The sequence below is a fragment of the Podarcis filfolensis genome, assembly GCF_964270895.1.
Source record: "Podarcis filfolensis genome assembly, chromosome: 10".
NCBI classification, from domain to species: Eukaryota; Metazoa; Chordata; class Lepidosauria; order Squamata; family Lacertidae; genus Podarcis; species Podarcis filfolensis.
Genome location: NC_139612.1, coordinates 61,954,852 through 61,975,105, shown reverse-complemented (window position 1 = coordinate 61,975,105; position 20,254 = coordinate 61,954,852). Strand labels below are relative to the sequence as shown.

At 43.8% G+C, this 20,254-nt stretch overlaps 1 protein-coding gene across 2 annotated transcripts in view; it reads right to left on the bottom strand.

The window, feature by feature from the left end:
• SLCO1C1 (solute carrier organic anion transporter family member 1C1) overlaps positions 1 to 18,403 on the bottom strand; it is a 37,256-nt gene extending 18,853 nt beyond the window's left edge. Inside the window, exons 1-11 of one of the 2 annotated variants that reach the window (XM_083572761.1) lie at positions 17,928 to 18,403; positions 15,215 to 15,366; positions 13,091 to 13,232; positions 12,871 to 13,003; positions 11,981 to 12,057; positions 11,655 to 11,801; positions 11,054 to 11,152; positions 9,888 to 10,133; positions 9,436 to 9,600; positions 6,118 to 6,313; positions 553 to 709 (exon numbers count right to left, since the gene is read on the bottom strand). In XM_083572761.1, the coding sequence (XP_083428887.1) occupies positions 553 to 709; positions 6,118 to 6,313; positions 9,436 to 9,600; positions 9,888 to 10,133; positions 11,054 to 11,152; positions 11,655 to 11,801; positions 11,981 to 12,057; positions 12,871 to 13,003; positions 13,091 to 13,232; positions 15,215 to 15,343 (1,491 nt within the window). In that variant the 5' untranslated portion in view covers positions 15,344 to 15,366; positions 17,928 to 18,403. Of the gene's footprint in view, positions 1 to 552; positions 710 to 6,117; positions 6,314 to 9,435; positions 9,601 to 9,887; positions 10,134 to 11,053; positions 11,153 to 11,654; positions 11,802 to 11,980; positions 12,103 to 12,870; positions 13,004 to 13,090; positions 13,233 to 15,214; positions 15,367 to 17,927 lie in introns of both variants that reach the window. The other variant, XM_083572760.1, reaches the window with a different exon arrangement.
• Positions 18,404 to 20,254: the final 1,851 nt, after the last annotated feature.

Below are 20,254 nucleotides of genomic sequence, written 5' to 3'. Positions count from 1 at the left end.
CCAGGCCTTTGTGGTTTGCCCAATGGTTGCCATTAATTTGATTTGAACTGATTTTATAATGAAATGATTTTAGAATGTTGTATTATTTTACTGTTGTTAGCCGCTCTGAGCCCGGCTTCGGCTGGGGAGGGCAGGATATAAATAAATTATTATTATTATTATTATTATTATTATTATTATTATTATTATCCATGGAAAGTCTACGTCTATAAGCAATCCACTCATAGGTGGCAAGTGTTGTCATGCCTACAATCCACTGAATAAATGGAGCCATACACTTTTCTTTTTCCAATGCAGCAACATCAATCTTTTGACCACAGTAAGGTCACAGAGAATCCATTGACGTTGTCCAGTTGTCAAATTCGATATAGCAGGTATATAGTTCAAAAAAAAATTATCCTCCGAAAATTTTAGCTTTTTTTGTGCAGTCATATTTATATAATTCACCGTTTTCTCCCAAAACTTTGTGAGTATAGGACATTGCAAAAACGTGTGAATTGGTCCTTTACTTATCAAAGTAGAGGAAGGACCAGTCAGAAAGAAGCCACTTACCATGTCTTTCCCACTTCCATTGGATGTTTTGCAACCAGCAAGGCAAGCCGAGATGTAGGTGATTCCGTTTTCCCCGCATATGGGATCCCATTCATTCTTAGAGCATATGCAGCCCGAGTTGCACTCCGAAAACAGAGTTCGTTCCACCTGTTTGTGGCTGGAGAAAAGGGAGGGGAAAATAATTACGAGAGGCTTTTTGGAGTCTGCAGGAGGCTGCTGTGGGGACAGAAGCAGCTCTGCAGCTGGGGTGCAGCCACTATGCAAACTTTTGGGCTGTCCAGAAAGGAGAGGAGGAGGAAGAGGAAGACAGCAAAGAGGTCAGCACAGTGCAAATGCACTGCAGGAGCCAGTCCCGCAGTCCTCCAGGTGCTTTTGCACTGCGCTGACCTCCCTACAGCATCCCTCCTGGTAAGCAACAGGGACTCACCAGCCAAAAAGATAGCATAGCAGCTATGCCCCACTTAGCAAGCTGTGTCTGTGTAGGGAGGGAGGAGGGGAGAATTCTCCTTGCCACTAATACTCCATTGGATACAACCCAATAGTCACTGAATTTCCACTTATGTCACAGAAATAAGTGGGAAACCACAAAGATGAATGGGTAGTCAAATTGTGCGAGTACTTGGAGCTCGCAAAGCTGACAGATGCAATAAGAGATAAACCTAAAAAGATGGTGAAAAAAGAATGAGAACGTTTAAATAATTATCTAGGGGATAAGGGTTCATCAATAAAGATCTGGTTATGTTTAGAATGATACCGCATAGAGAAATGTTCCCTGATACCAAGATGAGGGATTCTATGGAATGCAGATAGAGAGAATTGATAAGAATAATGATCTGTTGTGGCCTTGACGGAAGCGTACAATAGATGAGCCTTCTTGTGTTTTGGCTCATTCCCCCCCTTTTTTTCCTTTCCCCCTTTTTCTTCTTTCTTCCTTCTCCTTCTCCTTTCCTTTTTCTTTTTTCTTTCCCATAATGGCTTATGTTCTGTGCCGTGTACTTTGATATTTTTTTGTAGTTTTTTAGCCTTTTCCATTATTATTCTTATTAAGGATTTTTCTTTTGTAATCTTGGTTATTTATATTTATCTGTATTTGTTTAAAGCAAAAAAAAAAAAAAATTTGGGCAACATTGCAGACTCCAGTAACCATTATCCCCAGCCAGCCTGGTCAACAGAAATGTAACTGATTAATATACAGAGGAAGGTGTCTCATATGGAGTCAGGCCATTGGCCAATCTAGATCAGTACTGTCAACACTGGCTGGCAGTGGCTCTTCAGTGTTATCTTTCCCAGTGCTACCTGGAGATGTCATGGATTGAACTTGAACTTCTGCATCCAAAACAGACACAGCTATAGTCCTTCACCCAAAGGCTGTGGGGCACTATGCAACACAAAACCATATCCTAACTGTACAACACAAGAACTGAAAAGCAAACTTTGCAATACAACCCATAACAACAACAGCAAACTATTCATAAAATTCCACCCCTTGAGGTTCTCCACATCCAAAAGCCTGATGGAAAAAAGCATGTCTTCCACCTGTTTTCTAAAAGAAAACAATGATGTGCTAGGTGCCCATAATTTCATTGAGGGCCCCATTCACACCAAACATTTAAATTGTGGTGATACCACTTTAAACAGTCATGGCTTATCCCAAAGAATTCTGGGAGGTGTAGTTTGTTAAGGGTTCTGAGAGTTGTTTGGAGGCTCCTAGACATCACATTGCCAACAAAGGTCTGTAAAGTTAAAGCTATGGTTTTTCCAGTAGTGATGTATGGAAGTGAGAGCTGGACCATAAAGAAGGCTGATGGCCGAAGGGTTGATGCTTTTGAATTATGGTGCTGGAGGAGACTCTTGAGAGTCCCATGGGCTGCAAGAAGATCAAACCTATCCATTTGGAAGGAAATCAGGACTGAGTGCTCAGTGGAAGGACAGATCCTGAAGCTGAGGCTCCAATACTTTGGCCACCTCATGAGAAGAGAAGACTCCCTGGAAAAGACCCTGATGTTGGGAAAGATGGAGGGCACAAGGAGAAGGGGACAACAGAGGATGAGATGGTTGGACAGTGTTCTCGAAGCTACTAACATGAGTTTGACCAAACTGCGGGAGGCAGTGGAAGATAGGAGTGCCTGGCGTGCTCTGGTCCATGGGGTCACGAAGAGTCGTACACGACTAAATGACTAAACAACAACAATAAATTCCCCTCACAGGAATAGAATTCCCAAAACTGTTTTAACAATCAGTGCCTGAGGAATTCTGCCCCTTGAACTGCAGTTCCCAGTTGTCCACTAGGCAGCGCCAAATCCACGCAAGGGATTTTTACAGTATATGATGTCATCATGGCATTGCACGATTGACAAGTGGGTTTCACAGCCCACCTGTCAGTGTTCATCTGTGGGGTGGGAACCGGTCTTTATCTAGTGAAAAAGTTTCCTTACACCTGGCTCTAGGTGCACAGGGCACTGAATGACTAGGGCTAGGTTGCAGAGGTTATCAGAAAATACTCCAGAAATAGTGCTTCATCAAAGAATGGCCAATAGCAGCTAGGAAAAGCCACTCTTTCGATGGGGTCACTGCCAACAGTGATTACCACAACCTTTCAAAAGATTACAGGAAGGCCTATGCACTGGATATTGATTCAAGCTCTGTTTCCTTGTCCCCCGCCTCTAATGTCAAACATGCTCAACAAGCCTGCTTTCAAGGACATGACATCGTTTTATCTGAGAAAAGCTTTTCCATGTTTACTGTTCCAAGCCCTGTCATCAACCTCTCTGAAGGCAAAGATGCTAACATCTACAGTACGCCAGAGGCTGTGTTTATGAGACCAGGGGTTGGATGAGGAAATCATTTTTCCTTTTGGGATACTGATCTCGGAGTCAGAATTTTAGAAGGCTTATATAATGTGTGTGTGGGGGGGGGATCTTTTGAAAAGCTATTTACCATCTGGCTAAAGCCGCTCCTGCTCTGTAAATTTAAAGCAATGTCATACCACTTTAAAGAGTTATACCTTCCCCGAAACAATACAGGGAATTGTAGTTTGCTGAGAGTGCAGAGAATTGTGCGGAGGCCCCTATTCCCCTCACAGAGTCACAATTCCCAGAGTGATTTAACAATCAACCCCTCTTCCCAGGGAACTCGGGGTATTGTAGCTCTGTGAGGGGAATAGGGGTTTCCTTGTAGCTCTCGGCAGCACCCTTAACAAACGACAGCTCCTAGAATTCTTTGACGGAAGCAGTGACTTTTTAAAAGACATCACCTTGCCAACAAAGGTCCGTATAGTTAAAGCTATGGTTTTCCCAGTAGTGATGTATGGAAGTGAGAGCTGGACCATAAAGAATGCTGATTGCCGAAGAATTGATGCTTTTGAATTATGGTGCTGGAGGAGACTCTTGAGAGCCCCATGGACTGCAAGAAGATCAAACCTCTCCATTCTGAAGGAAATCAGCCCTGAGTGCTCACTGGAAGGACAGATCCTGAAGCTGAGGCTCCAATACTTCGGCCACCTCATGAGAAGAGAAGACTCCCTGGAAAAGACCCTGATGTTGGGAAAGATGGAGGGCACAAGGAGAAGGGGACGACAGAGGACAAGATGGTTGGACAGTGTTCTCAAAGCTACCAGCATGAGTTTGACCAAACTGCAGGAGGCAGTGGAAGACAGGAGTGCCTGGCGTGCTCTGGTCCATGGGGTCACAAAGAGTCGGACATGACTAAACGACTAAACAACAACAATTGTTGGCATCTTTCTGTCTCGATAGGCAATGGAGGGTGAAATCAAATTGCTGCATTAGCAGCACCAAAGTGACCTTCCTGGGGTGCAAGCCTTGGCAGTGTGTATGGAGGTCTTGGGCTGTCCATATGACAAGACCCCCTCTCTCGACCTCACCAATGTGGTCCAAAGGAAAGCAGAGCAAGACATTTGGTACCAGCTTGACTACAGGAGTTGCCGGAAGGAGGCGTACAAGGCGCCATTCAAATGTCTTAGGGACTCCACTCCAGATTTGTGCAGAGTTTACTCCTTAGATATCCCACAAGGTGAAGGAGGTTGAGGATTAGAGTTTTCCTTCTCCTAGATGGGCTACATTTCCAGGTTGACAAGCCCCATCTGCCCCTCATTTCCCTCTGCAGGATATGCAGAAACCACTGTCATAAATGTTGGATCCACTATTGGTCTCATCCACTCAATATGTCATGCATGCAGCTGAAGCCCCTAACTCAGGCGTCCCCAAACTTGGTCCTCCAAATGTTTTGGGACTACTACTCCCATCATCCCCAGTTAACAGGTCAGGGATGATGGGAATTGTAGTCCCCCCCAAAAATTGTAGCCCTGGGGATTATCTAATTGAATTTTAATTTTTGAATTTTATTGTTATTCGTCTTTTTATACTGTATTTTATGCTGCTTTTATAATTATGTGTTTTTACGTTTTTTAAATTTGTTGTTAGCTGCCCTGAGCCTGGTTTTTGAACTGGGAAGGGCAGGGTATAAATAAATTATTATTATTATTATTATTATTATTATTAAACATCTGGAGGGCCGAGTTTGGGGACGCCTGCCCTAACTCATCAAGAGTTTAATACCTATCAGCTACCCTCATTTGATTAGCTGCCCAGTCGAAGCCCTTCCTGTATTGTTGCATGCTGATAGCTTCTAGGAGCCACAGGTGAGGGCTCAGTTGAGTGCAGGATGGGGACCAAAGGTGGACGAACTACCCCAGAAGGAGTATGATGTGTTTCCCCTTAAAGTGGCACAAGAGTGCTCTAAATGCATGGTGCTGATACTAAGACTGTCTGAAAAATTCACACAACCAGCAGATCACACACATGTCAACTCTGTGTGCTGCAGTTCCTGATGGAAACTTCAGTAGCAGTGAAAAGCAGCACATTAGCTACAGTATGTTTTCAAAGCTTTTTCTTTCAGAAAAAAGCAAAACCCTGTCTCTAAGCAGTTACAAAACATTCATTAAAAATAGCAAGAAAATCATAAATATAGATAAAATCCACAGATTTTTTAAAAAACATGTATGTAATGAAAGCACATGTATTAGTAAGCTAACCTGAACCATTTTTTGCAGACATCAAAAACACTACAATGAAGGCACTTGCCTAATCTCAAAAGGCAGGGAGTTCGAGAGAGCAGGTGCCGCTACACTATTGAAAAACAAGTTCTTGCCAGTGCAGATTGAAAATGATGAGGCACTTGGAAAGCTGTGAGTTCCCTAGATCAAAGCGGTCAAGTTAGTCCACACAAGCACAGTCATAACTCATGTTACATCCGCTTCATGTTACGTTCTTTCAGGTTACGTCCCATGGCGACCCGGAAGTACCGGAAAGGGTTACTTCCGGGTTTTGCTGCTCGCGCATGCACAGAAGCAGCGAATCGCAACCTGCACATGCGCAGAAGCACCACTGCGGGTTGCACTCTTTTCATGTTGCGAACGGGCCTCCAGAACAGATCCCATTCGCAACCAGAGGTACCACTGTATAAGAAGAAGGTGCTCTTGCAAGTCCATTTTCAGCAGCATTTCACCAAAGCCACTCCCCAGCCCAGCCCCAGCCCAGTTGAACATACCCTTTGTAGGAGACGGTCAGGCCTGCCACGTCAACATTCTTGCAGCCGATGGCAAACAGCAGCAGGAGGAGGAGGTAGCCAAAGAAAGAGGATCCCAGGGACAACTTGGCTGCCCCCAAAACGTTCAGCCTGAATTTCTTCATGATCAGACCTCCGGAGAATATCCCCAAAGCCACAGCAGGGATATTGATGAGACCTACAGCCCCTCAAACAAAGAGGAAAATCAATACGGCGTGGTCTCGTTTTTAGCAACCTACAGAATTCCCCTGAAAAATTCTGGATTTTTAAAAAGCAGCCAGTACCAGTTATTGCTCCTTCTGTTGGAACACAACACAAAGGAATATAGAGAAATACAGAAACACAGCTCACATAACTCTGTATGTAATTATATAGAATTTCCCCAAGGCAAAATGTAAAAATAAGACATTTACATTCCACCAAGTGTCCGTTTTGTTAAATATAGTCTTTACATAATGCATGCAATGTCAAAATCAGGTACAAGTGTATGAGAGTTATTCATTCAATAATGAGCAAAGAATCTCTACAAGCGTCCTTGTTGCTAAAGGATAATCCGCAGACTGGGGGGGGGGAAACCTATTCACATCCCCGGGAGTGTTGTGGTGTTGCCCTCAATCACCCAAATTGCAGTAGCAGTGCCTCAGCTGTGTAAAAATCATTCAATTCTCTTTATTGAATGAATGGTCATTTGGATGGAACTTTGGCTTTGAGACACATTCCGTATTGCACTTGTACATAATTTTGGTATTCCATACCTTCTGAATTGGACCCAGAGGGAAACGCTCGTGGAGCAAATCATGTCAGTTTTGCCTTTATGCAATAGTCGAGTTCCTGCACACACTCAGAGGCCCTTCTCTAGTCTCTACCCAGGCAAGCGACAAGCAATATCAGAGTTAAGACACATTCCAGCCAGGAAGAAAGGTTCAGAGAGGGTATGAAACACAGCAAGTAAAAAATGTTGCCTGGGGGTAGTTCTCAGGGTCAAATAGAGAAGCTGGGAGGGCTGGAGTTGGTCCCTGGGGCTCTGGGAGCTCTTGCATTAAGGCACCCACAAATTTCAGAGCTAGGGCCATGCACGCTGCATGGCAACCATGGCTCCAGGCACCTACAGCCACAGAGCCAAGCTGCCACTCCTGCTAGGTCTCATGTTGCCCACCTCTGTTTTGAATTAACCCTGATATCCACTAGAGCAGCGGTGTCCAACAGGTCGATTCCCCCCCCCGAAAAACTCTCAACATCTGCCAGTTTTTTTAAAGTGGGAGTAGATCGCATTCTGTTGGAAGTTGGACGTGCCTGGACTAGAGGATAATTGAAGTTTGGATGCCAGACGCCATTTTGATTCAAGATGGTGACTTTGGTCTGACTTCACCCCATTCTTTGGCACGATGGGTCCAAGCTTATAAATTACCGTATTTTTCGCTCCATAAGACACACTTTTTCTCTCCTAAAAGGAAGGGGAAATGTGTGCGTGTCTTATGAAGCGAATGCAGGTGGGAGGCAGGCAGGAAAAGCCCCTGAGAGCGTGGCCACGTCAGTCCCTTCTCCCTCCTCGGGGAAAAGCCCGCAAGAGCCGCACGCTCTTTAAAGGGTGCATGGCTCTTGGGGGCTTTTGCGGGAGGTGGGGGAAGGGACAGAGGGCAGCTCCTCAGTCCCTTCCCCCACCTCCTGGAAAAGCCCCCAAGAGCCACACTCCCTTTCACAAGCCACGTGGAGCATGTGTGCAGCTCTTGGGGGCTTTTCCCCTGAGGAGAGAGAAGCCTACAAGCGCCGCACACACACTCCACGCGGCTCATGAAAGGGAGTGCTGAGCAGAGCCTGGGATGCATACAGGCTTTGCTCAGTGCTCCCTTTAAAAAAAATTTTTTTCTTGCATTCCCCCTCTAAAAACTAGGCGCGTCTTATGGTCAGGTGCATCCTATGGCGCGAAAAATATGGTCCATTTAAAAATCACAATATGTTTTGGTAGCACTGGGCACCCCCCTCTAGTTTTAATATACAGCACTGGGACTCCCCCTTCTAGATTTAATATACTTTTATAGTTGCTGAATGTGGAAATATCTGAGGTGGACCATTTTTTCTCCACCCCCCATCCCCTCTCATCTCCCTACTGCCCAAAGACAACATATCAGGACCTGTCTGGGTGTCTTGCATTATTATGCTATAGCAGTCTTTGCCATTTTCGTCCACGCTGGATGTTTTGAACTATAACTCCCATCAGCCCCAGCCAGCATGGTCAACAGTCCAAAAAGTCTGGAGGGCACCAGATCAGCGACTGTTGTCCTATAGTAACAGCAATAAACCTTTTGCCTATTCTTCTCAAGTGGCACTTCCTCTGCTTTGCATAATCTTAAATTGTTTCACACATAGCTAGAGGCTTAGCACTAAGAAAAGCTTGACATACAATGGAAGGCACTGTGTTATGGGCAATAATTGCTGCTGAGTGCCTTTTCTCCTCCTAAACAGCATTCGCAGATTATACTAGTTGAATAGGTGCCATGCCAAGAAATTTCAACTTCCATCTTCGAGGAACGAGAACAACAAAGTGTAATGCAGCTGGTCCAAAAATAAAACACTTGGGCTGCATCCAACTAAGTTCTGCTCAAAGCAGATCCACTGAAATTAATGGACCCAAGTCCATCAGGGATATTAATTTCAGCTGGGTATATTTTGAAGAGAACTAGCATGGGCTTCAACCCTCGGTATATATAAGAAGCTCCATGTTTGCCTCGCAATCCTGCAGCCTTTGACATACCCAAAGAAAGCTCTGACCTGAAAATCATGTTTTATTTCCATACCTAGCTTCCACTCAGCAAAGCTAGCACAGAGTGGCATCTATTTACATGCCATACTTTTCTGTGTATCAGACGAGGTGTTTTTTTTTTAAACTAAAAATAAGGATCAAAATTTGGTCTTGTCTTATACACAGATAGTGCATAGCGGGGACATGCAATTGGCTGCTACCTCGATCCAGAGATTCTCAGTGGATATTGGGTGTGCTATTGGTGGCTGCGGCAAGGCCTGTTGTTGATTGGCTGCTGCTGTGTCAATTGGGCAGACAACTCCCGGCTTCTGCCGGCGAGGGAAAAGACGGTAAGCGGCTATTGCGAAACATGTGAGTGGCCGTGCAGATCATGCGGGTGAGCTATTTTCTGCAATCCCCCCTAAAAAAGCTCAACTCTGGGCAATCTCCCCTCATTTTCTTAATTTGTAGTCCCCAAAAACAGGGGGCGTCTTATACATAGGGGCATGTTATACACGGAAAAATACGGTAATCATTTTTTAAAAGCATGGCATTCATACCTATGACAAAATTCGTCTTTGAAGATGATTGCCCAAACTGCTGCTCAATGTATTTTGCTTTGTAAGTCACCATACCAATGAGAGAATTGAACTGGGTGATGCTGGAGCAGAGGTATAAAAAATACACTGGATTCCCAAAGAGGCTTTTCAGTGACGGCAGGAAATCTGCAAAACAAAACGGTGGCCTGCTGTTCACAAAGTGACTGGAAAACAACATGCAATGCAAAATTGTTTTCAAAGACTTCACAGGGTTCAGAATATTCCAACACACACTAAGCTCAATGCAATGTGGTTCAGCCACATCCTCAATGTGCTCATTTGATGGTTCATCACCCAAGGGTAGGAAAGCAAGTCAGGGTAATTAGTAGAGACTGTTACCAAACTAGCTGATTTGAAAAAAGAGATTTTATAAAGTCTGAATGTGACTCAATTCACCTGCCACACAGCCTCACCTCTAGCCATCTCGAGAAACTTCACTTGCTCTTGGTAGGTGATGCGGTGTTCTCTGTTATCTTCGTTGATGAACTTGGACTGCTCAGAGGAAGTGCTGGAATCCTTTCGGGTGTCTGGTCTTGGAAGATGTTTCGGTAAGAACCAGAAAGGGATAGCGGCAAGGATGCTGACCACCCCGGCTATTAAATAGCCAAGCCACCAAGCTCCTACCCACTGGGAGTCCTTGTGAGTTATACTTATGCTGTCTGCGGAGGGAGGAAGAAATGACGACATCAGCCACCAGTAGGAACGGTTAGTGGTCAGAGTGTCAAGACTAGGACGGAGGTTATTACACCAGTGAAATTAGCTAAAATGTATGACAAATAATAAATGTAGGAAATGTAAAGGAAAAGAAGGAACATTTTATCATATGTGGTGAGAAGGTAAGAAAGTAAAGAACTTCTGGGAAATGATATATAATGAGATGAAAAAGATGTTGAAATATACATTCTTTAAAAAACCAGAAGCATTTTTACTTGGTATTATTGGCCAAGACATTAATAGGCAAGATGTACAATTGTTCTTATATGCAACAACAGTGGCAAGAGTACTGTTAGCCCAGAAATGGAAGCAAGAAGAAATTCCGACGAAAGAAGGAGGATGAAATTAATGGATTATGCAGAATTGGACAAAATGACAGGAAGGATTTGAAACCTGTGGGACCAGAGGTTTACAGAAGATTGGACGAAGTATATGAATTATTTGAAGAGCAACTGTAATAAAAAAAAATTACGCTAGTAGGACTACAAGAAGTTTTGTAAGGAGAAATATGAGAAGTGTTACAAAGTAGAAAAAGATAGAGATATTGGTTATGAGTTTGAAATGTAATTGGGGAAATAAGAAATACATACTAAGAGATTAGATTGGAAATTTTTCAGACAGGACTGATGGAAGTCAAAGAAGTTGAATAAGATGTAAAAGTATGTTTAATTATTGTTGAAAATGGTATGTTAAAAAACTAATAAAAATTTATATATATAAAAAAGAAGACTAGGACGGAGGTGACCAGGGTTCAAATCTCCACCTGGCCACAAAGCTTGCTGGACGACCCAGGGCCTTTCAGCCAAACCCACCTCAGAGATTGGGATGTGTTCAATAGACTCATTGCAGCCTTGCTCAGACTCACCCATGTCTACAAAGCCGATGTCAACATACAGTGTGGCACACAAGGAGCCCAGGAGGAAGCCAAAGATGGGGCCTATTATTGCAACCGTCTGCACGCACCCTGAGAAAACGAAGCAGAACAGGCACATTAGACTGAAAAGTTACACTTTGACCTGGTCAATATAAAGGTAAAGGGACCCCTGACCATTAGGTCCAGTCGTGGCCGACTCTGGGGTTGCGGTGCTCATCTCGCTTTATTGGCCGAGGGAGCCAGCATACAGCTTCCGGGACATGTGGCCAGCATGACTAAGCCGCTTCTGGCGAACCAGAGCAGCACACAGAAATGCCATTTACCTTCCCACTGGAGCGGTACCTATTTATCTACTTGCACTTTGACGTGCTTTCGAACTGCTAGGTTGGCAGGAGCAGGGACCGAGCAACAGGAGCTCACCCCGTCGTGGGGATTCGAACCGCTGACCTTCTGATTGGCAAGTCCTAGGCTCTGTGGTTTAACCCACAGTGCCACCCGTGTCCCAGACCTGGTCAATAAGAATGGACAAACCATCTGGTACGGCAGAGGGAGAAACAAGAAGAAATACGACCTGGTTTGAAAAACAAAATACCAATGTAAAAGGCTGCGCTCTCTTCTGTGGCGTGGTCATCAATGTACGCAATCCCCAGAGGCTGGATCGGGGTTTCCCCAATTCCACGTAGCAGATTTCCCAGCAAAACGTAAATCCACATGGAAATTCCAGCTTCCTTTTCGCACCCTGTTCACACAAAGAGACCAACGTTTGTATTTTGACATCATTCTCCCCCAATACACTCAACTAATGGGACTTTCAACATATACACACCCTTTCCCATCAAATCACACCAAAGCAGCTGCCAAAATTGCACCAACATTATATTTCCTGGAGCAGTGCTGCCGTTATTTTTTTATCCTTACCTGCATGGATTTGCGCCTGAGCTCTTTCCAAGACTGAGACAGGCAGCTGGTTCTGATCCTGGAGACACGGGGAGATGCTGACAGTTGAATTGGAGGAGGAAGAAAATATCTCATACCTATAGCTGTGTAAAAACCAACAGTTTCTTTACAGAGTTACCACCTGTTACACGGTGGAGGGGGGTATATACTTAAGCTTATTCCAGGCTCCTGTTGAAGGCTACCTGAACTGAAGGCAAGGGCTACACTGAAATGAATAGTTCATATATATCAACTGTGGTGAACCTCATTCTGCCTAATGGTAGAGCCGGCCTGAGTCTTGGTCGCCGTATTGTACCCTGTACTGAATTTCCACAGCTGTCAACATGAGCTGCATGGTGCCACAAGTGGCAAAACTGGAATTCCACAGGGATAGAATCTTATTCTCCATTCTAAGTCACCCTCATATAAATTGCCTCCTATGAAAAGAGTGCAAAACATTGCAGTATGAAATGCAAGCCAGCCAGACATGCCCCCTTTTAAAAGAATACTCTATTCCATTTATTTTTCCACCTGTTTTTCTGGTCCCTCCAACAGCCACTCAACGTTACATGGCCATTCAGCACTCTCAGACTGTTCTCTGGCTCCCCCTCCCCATAGATTTTTTCAATTTCACTGTTCTGTATGGGACAATGACAATAAAAATTATCGTATCGTGTCATATCATATCGTATTGTGCCCTTCCCCCCAAGTTGCCCATAGTTCTGCAAACCTTGGAGTTTCTCTAAGCGTGAATGGTGCAATTTTATCTACACAAGCAATGGCACCCACCCCTGAACTTTGGAAACAGAAGGAACGATCAAGCTTTACACATTTGTTTGCGAAACGGCAGCTACAAATTGTGGCGTACTTACTGTCCCATAAAGAACTGCGGCATGGCTATCAAAAATGTTCCGAATGACATGATCAGGCAACCGGCTCCGATGATCTTTGGCCTATGAAGTTTGGCTCCAAAGTAGCTGACCAGGATTATTATTAAAAGGTTCCCTTTAAGAAGCAAGGAGAGACTGACTTAGGCACACTTAGCTCGTCATCTGCCTATATAGCAACAAAATCTTAGTGTGTGCCACATACCAATTTCAAAGCTGCCATCTATCAGGCCAACCAGGGATGAAGGGATATCAAATCTTTTTTCTATTTGGGTGATGGTACTTTTCAGGTAACTTCCTGACAGAGCTTTCGCAAAGTAAACAAACGATAATGCAGCAAGAAAAATCTGCAATGAGCAAACAGACGGGGCAGCGCTTTAAAAATGTTTCACCAGTGTTGGATTGATTGATTGATTGATTGATTGATTGATTAATATATCACTTAGATGCCAGAATGGCTTCTAAGTGGTTCACAGCTCTAAAATCAATGCAAAAAAATAATTACAAAATAACAATTACATGATCACATCAACATATCCTCAATTTTAAAATAACCATGAAAATTCATTAGGATTTTAGTGTGAATTTATTGTACTATATGAACATTTTCCCATATGTAATCTTCCCTAATATGCACAAGTAGGTACTGAATCTTTCTCATTCTTCCAGCAGCAGGAATTAAATTAAATAAAGGTCTGGTATCTGAAGGATGCCTAGGAGCAGAGATTCCTGGGCACGGGGGGTAGATCCAAGAGCTAAGACCCAGCGGCAAATTCCCCTGGTTTCCTGGGGTATAAAGCCCAGTTTCGCCTGGGTCTGGTGTGGAGTGGGGTTGGGAGCAGGGCCAGTGAGGGGTGTGGCCTGGGGAGAAGGGGTGTGGCTAGGGAAGGGGTGGTGTAGGAATAGTCCTGAGGGCCAGATAGAGAGGCTTGGCCCCTGGGCCTGAGTTTCCATGTCCCTGACCTGTTAAAATAGCTGAAATCCATTGACGACAACAACAAAAAGCCTCCTTTTTTCTGGTTAGCCAGCAATCCTATATGCAGCGCGGAGAGAACGCCAACCCTGGGGAAATTGCTGGCGCTTTAATATGATTGTCTGTCTATTTTTGGAGGCAATAAGCCGCTTCCTTAATGGCTCAGTGGCAACTGAAGGTTTATTCAGTGTAGGAATCGGATTACCTCTGAAGCAGGCAGAGGGGGGAATGATCTTATTTGTCTCATAATGCAAGTTTAATGAACACAACTTGCTTTTAATTCTCCAAACCGGGGAAGTAGTTAAGTGCCACTCTGCACCGAGACTTGGACGAGACGATTTGGTCTCTTTGTGTCAGCGTGTGCTCTGGTGCCGGGAAAAGGTGTTGACCTCCGTGTGCAAGTTTTTGTGTGCATGTCTTGCAATGCGACTCAGCCGCACCAACAATAACGCAAGTTCAGAGATGCCTTGATGATTTCCAAAGTCTGAAGTGCTGTTTTGCGTTGGCCAAGCTGAACACCTGACAGGCACTGAACAATTCTTGCCCCCAGCTCACTTCCACAGTACCAAATTGGCAGCAAACTTCAGTTTTGGCTCCATTTTTATTGGGACAGACTTAGGCCGCTCTCACACCATACATTGAAAAACTGCGGTACCAGTTTCGACAGCTGCGACTTTCTCCAAAGAATTCTGGGAGGTGTAGTTTGTTAAGGGAGCTGAGACTTCTTAGGAGACCCTTATTCCCCTCACAGAGCTACAATTCCCAGGTTGGTTGGGAATTATAGCTCTGTGAGGGGGGTAAACAACAGTATGCAGGAGAAAATATGAGCTTTAAATGGATGCTGTGATTGGGATTGGATGCTTTGTATTGAGTTGGGTTGTAAGAAGAGAAGGCTTGGCTGAAAAGTGTCAGGGAAATAATGTGCCCAGTGACGAATGGTGTTATGTACTGAGTTGAATAGGATCCAAACTGCAGCAGTCTGATTGGTCCTAGAACAATAGGATCCAAAAGGCAGCAGTCTGATTGGTCCTAGAACAATAGGATTCAGAATGCAGCAGTCTGATTGGTCCTAGAACAATGCAGCAGTTTGATTGGTTGGCAGGAACCACCCAATCATGCTCCAGATAAAAGTGAATCCACAACCTGATTGGCTTACAGTAGAATTCCGGAATTAGCCAATCATGTGCAGCCCATTGTGTAAATAATGTATATAAAGCAGATACTTTGAGGGGACATTCATTCATTCCTCCTCACCACTATGAGCTGAATAAAGAGCATGAAATCACTTTGCGACTCTGAGTATATTTCAAATTCAAATGAGCCAAGTCCACAATCCACAGCTCTTTTATACTATACCTTCATTCCTCCACAGATTGTTCCTTTCTCCTTCGAAGCTGAGGATTCTGATCTTGAAGAAGACCTGTCAATGGGCAGGATTGTGTTTTTTGAAAAAAGCTGAGTGTTTTCTTTGGATGAATTCTCCATCGGAATTTTCCCTTTCAATCAATCTGAAAGACATAAATAAATATTTTTTATATAGGACATTTTAATTATTATTGTTTCCAGGGAGATCTTTCTGTAATGTGAAAGATGTTTCCTAAGGAATCACATTATCAACTGAACACCTGGAAATGCAATTCTGAGTATGTATAGGAGGAATAATGACCTGCCCCCAGGGGACACTCTCCCTGTCGTGTTTCTGCAGGAGTCACCGACTGGAAGACTCATTCAGAGATCCAGTGGCCAACCTCCTCAGAGGGCAGACACTTCTGCTGCAGCTCTGCCCGAGGAGTCATGGACTAGTTGGTCACAGAGGAATGGTTGGAGGAAGCACCAAGCAAAAATGGCTTAGAGCCTGTGGAGTGGGGAAATGACGAGTGATCAGATGGAGAAGAGGGAGAAGGCTGGGAGGAGGAGGTGTCGGAAGCTGAAGAGGTAACAGAACTTAGTGAGGTGGGAGAGTCAGTGGCAGATAGAAGTCTAGAATCAAAGGCAAAAGCTGAAGCAGAAGAAGGTCAAGAGGCAGAGATGAGTCCAACTGGTGAAGAGGCATGGGTGTCTCCCCCTCCTGCTGTGACAAGCTCCCCTACTCCCTGGTCACCTAGAACCAGAAGAGGCATGAAGATGGTGGAGGAGAGGTTGAATTCACATAGGCACAGTCTCTGATTGCTTGGGGGGAAACCCTGGAGAGGTGGGAAGAGATGGCTGTGGGTAGGCAGGGACTTTCAGCCTCGGCAACTGATCCATGGGGCAAGACCTACTGGGGGTGAAATGCTGTGCTCATTAAGGCTGAAGCTCTGACAAGTCTATGCCGAGTTCTTGCGTGGCTTGCTCCTGTCACCTAGTCACACCGGATGCAGAGATGGAGACAGAACATTTTGTCTTCAGCCGAGGCTGATAGGGAAGATTCAAAGCCAGAGCAGATAATCCTGCAGAGACACAACAGACAGGCTCCTTCGCAGGGATCATAGCTCAGTAGCAGAGCACCTGACTTGCATTCAGAAAGGTCTCGGTAGCCATCCCAACTACTCAAATTAAAATAAGGTAACAAGTGATGAGAAAGGCTTCATTTGAGACCTGATAAGCAGAATAGACAATACTGAAATAGCTGGATATATCATATTATTGGAATATTTATAGGCTGCACTTTCATAAAAATACAGCAAGGTGGTATAGAGCATACAAAATTATAATGTCAATAAAAGCACCAGTAAAAACATCAATAGATAAAAAACAGCCTGACAAAAATATAGCTGTTCTGGCCCTTCACAAAAAGTCTGGCTCATACCATGGCCACTTCTTGCTAGACTACTGCAACCTTCTCTTCCTGGGTCCGCACACCTTCACTTCTCGAGGGTATCCAGCACTCTGCTGAAAAGATAATTGAGCCTCTCTTGCCACTCTGAAGACGTGGTGTCCCACCTGAAGTCCCTACCCCAGAAGTTCCCAAACTGTGGTTTGAAGGGGAAGTGGTTTCGCCAAGAAGCAAACATAAGGACAGAGGGCCTATGAACATTCAAAGAGTGGAGGAGTTCCATGGGTTTTTTGGGGGTTGTTTTTTTTAAAAGAACCTTTAACAATTTAAAATCCCTTTTTATTATTATTATTATTATTCACAAAGTAAACTTCTCTGAATAGTTCCATCTTTTGAAGACATAAAAACATTAATAATAATTGTTAAAATATTGTGGACCGTGCTGTGATTTTTGTAAGAATCTGTATTTTGTTAGGCATTTCTTACTATAATTGCATCTGATTTGTGTGTGTGTGTGTGTGTGTGTGTTAAATAGGTACTGTGTTTATGTACTGACTTTTGTGTTCTGTGTTGTAAACCTCCCTGCAATCTTTGGACAAAGAACTGGAATGCAAATTTAATAAAAGAAGAAGCAAATAAATAAATTGTGGTTATAGGTGTTCTTAATTCTAAAGGAACACTTCAGAAGATTGCAGTTAAAAATGATGATAATAATAATAATAATTATGATGATGACTGCAACCATGATCAAGATACATTTCTAAAGTGCCATCAATGTATACTGCCCTTTAAAGGATAACATTTTTTTTGTATTTTTTAAAAAATAAATTTTAAAATTGTTCTAAAAAAAGAAAAGCAGCAGGTCCCTGCCTCCAAGGAGCTTACCATACAGCAGTGCTTTTGCTAAAAATTCTAAAGTATCAGTGAGAACGCCAAGGGCACAGGAGCTTTCCAATCATGCAGTGGCTTTCACATTAACCAGAATCATTTTCAAGCTTTTGCCACGACCAATAAACGATTGCAAATGATAGCTTCCCCATTCCCTCCTTCTCGTTCTTCGGCAACAGCATGACAACAACTTTCTCTAAAGAACCATTCGTTTCTTTGTAAGCACTGACATTATAGAAAAAGTCATATTTCTAGACAGTCCCCTTAGTTGATTGAATGAAATGAATGAATAAATGAATAAATGAATGTGTGTGTGTGTGTTTTCTTACTCACAGGTGATGAGAGGAGAAAGGCCTCTGTCCACAAAGAAGACAGACAACTTTTGAGAAGAGGATGAAGGCAGAGCGGATGAAGACACAACCTTACCTTGGCAGTAGCGACCTCCAGTCCCTGGTAGTTCTTTTCTGGGGGTGAACTCAGAAACAAATATGTATCTCTTCTCCTAGCCTTAAAATGGAAGAATCTCGAGCGAAACCCCAGTCTGAGACACGATGCAGTGAGGTAGATCTTATATCTGGAGGTAGAAAGAGGAGACAATAAAGACCGAAGGGGTGGGGAGAACAGTTTTTTGTTTTGCCTGTGTGGTCAGTATCACCCTCTCACTCGGTTTTTTCTTGTTTACTCCTCCACCTTCAAGTCTGGTCTTTCTTCTCTCCCACTACAAATTCCAGGACACACAAAGGACATGAGCAAGGCAGGAGCTGGAATTCCTCACAGCAGAAATGGTTTTAAAAGTTCTTGAGATCTTTCTTCGCGACATGCAGCAAGTTGGACAGCATGCATGTGATAAAGCTTTCTTTCTTTCTCTCCCTCTCTCTCCCTCTCTCTTTTCCTTCTAAAGCCCTGATCTTCTTAATTGCTGGTTCCCAGGAAATAAAAGACTTCATGGGGGGGGGGGACCTGCCAACCAAAGGGGAGGGCGGATAGTGTAACGAAGAAACTTTCTTCTGCCTACACGGAAATCTCTCTGCAAAGCCAGCACCCCCCCCCCGTTATTTAATGGGAAGCTTCCTTATTAGGTCTTGTAATGTTTTGAACAACGTTGCAGCTTTTCTTTCTTTCTTTCTTGGGTAGCGGAAGAAATCAGGACTAGAAAATGTGCATATCTCCATTACCAGTCATCTTCTCCAGTGTTGATACCATCCACTCACTCAGTTATTCCCAAGAATTTAGATGGTGGTCCCCTTCACCCCCCAAAAAAACCCATGACCTTTATATAATCCTGCTCATTTGCTTTAAATTGCTCAGTTATAGTTTTTGGAAGCTTGCATAGCAGGTGCAGTTCGATTCTTGAACTGACATGGTGGTATTCGTTTCACCTTCTTTGGTGTGTGTGGATCGCAACAGGTTTTATGATGCCGCGCCGCGCCGATGTGTGATCCATTACTCCATCTCTCCAGTTCCTGACTGGCGACATGGTGTGGAACAACGCATCTCAGCTGTGACACACCATGCAATTCAGTCAATGATGTAGCCATACAAACCTAGAAAGTTCCCTTACATCAGGTCAAGCTAACTACCCCATTTCAGTGGTAGAACATCTACATTACACGCACAAGGCTCCAGGTTCAGTCGCCAGGTAGAGTTGTGGGAGATGTCAGTCTGAAACCCTGAAGACCTACTTTGTTTATCACTGTCGTTCTGACCATCAAGGTCATATCAATCACAGAAAAGTCACCACCATACATACATACATGCTGTCAGGGAATGGTCTAAAGATGAGGACTGGGGAATGTATTCTATGGCAGACCAGCTTCTCTCCGATGGAGAACTGGAGGAGGAAGAGTCACCTCCCCCTTGTCCACAGCGTTTTCAGAAGCAGAGAGAGAGAGACAGAAGCTGAACAGCTTAGGGAGGACTTGCCCAGTTTTGAGATAATGGCAAGGGAATCAGAAGGGAGGGGGCAGCTAGTCAAGACATCACTTGAGAGTGTGGGGGACCCCCCTCCCCACGGACACAGAGGTCTGAACGTATCAGAGAGCAAAGGAGTCAGAGGGAGGGAGGGACTTCCTAAAATGCGTCGGAAGTCAGAAGGAGGGTTTAGAGTAGCCAGCTGCCCTCCTTGTAGAGAGCTGTGCATTTGTGCTTGCAACACGACGCTGTAATAAAAGGACAATAAATCTATCAGCTGCTCGTTAATTCTTATCTGTGAAGTTATCGAAGGGAGAGGAGGACTATCCAAGCCTGACACACATACATACAAAACTGAGTAACAATGGTGACCAAAATATGTCTTTACATTAAAATACATACCAAAATACTCCTTCTCCTCCTAATATGCAATGTAGAAAAGGTTAGGGAAAAATAAAACAAAATATATCCTAAAATGCAAATGGTGAAGAGAACCAATACATTTAAAAGCATCTAAATTGTTTTTTTTAAAATTAAATCATCCAATTAAATCTTTGCAATTTGACATATTCACCTCCATAAAATTTTCTCATTAGCTCTTGGGCAGCCACTGCAAATCTCATAACTCTGTCGGGATAAGTCAGAGTCAAATGTGTAATTTTTGCTTGATCATCCCCATCAGGTATTTTAATCAATTCAGAATAAACTTCACCCCTGGTTCATAATACAAGGAGCAGTGCAGTAAATAATGATATAGGTCTTCTACTGCTTGGGCACCACACCTGCACAGATGATTTTCCACCAGAATTTTCCTGTAACATCCGTCTAAACATTCTGAAGGC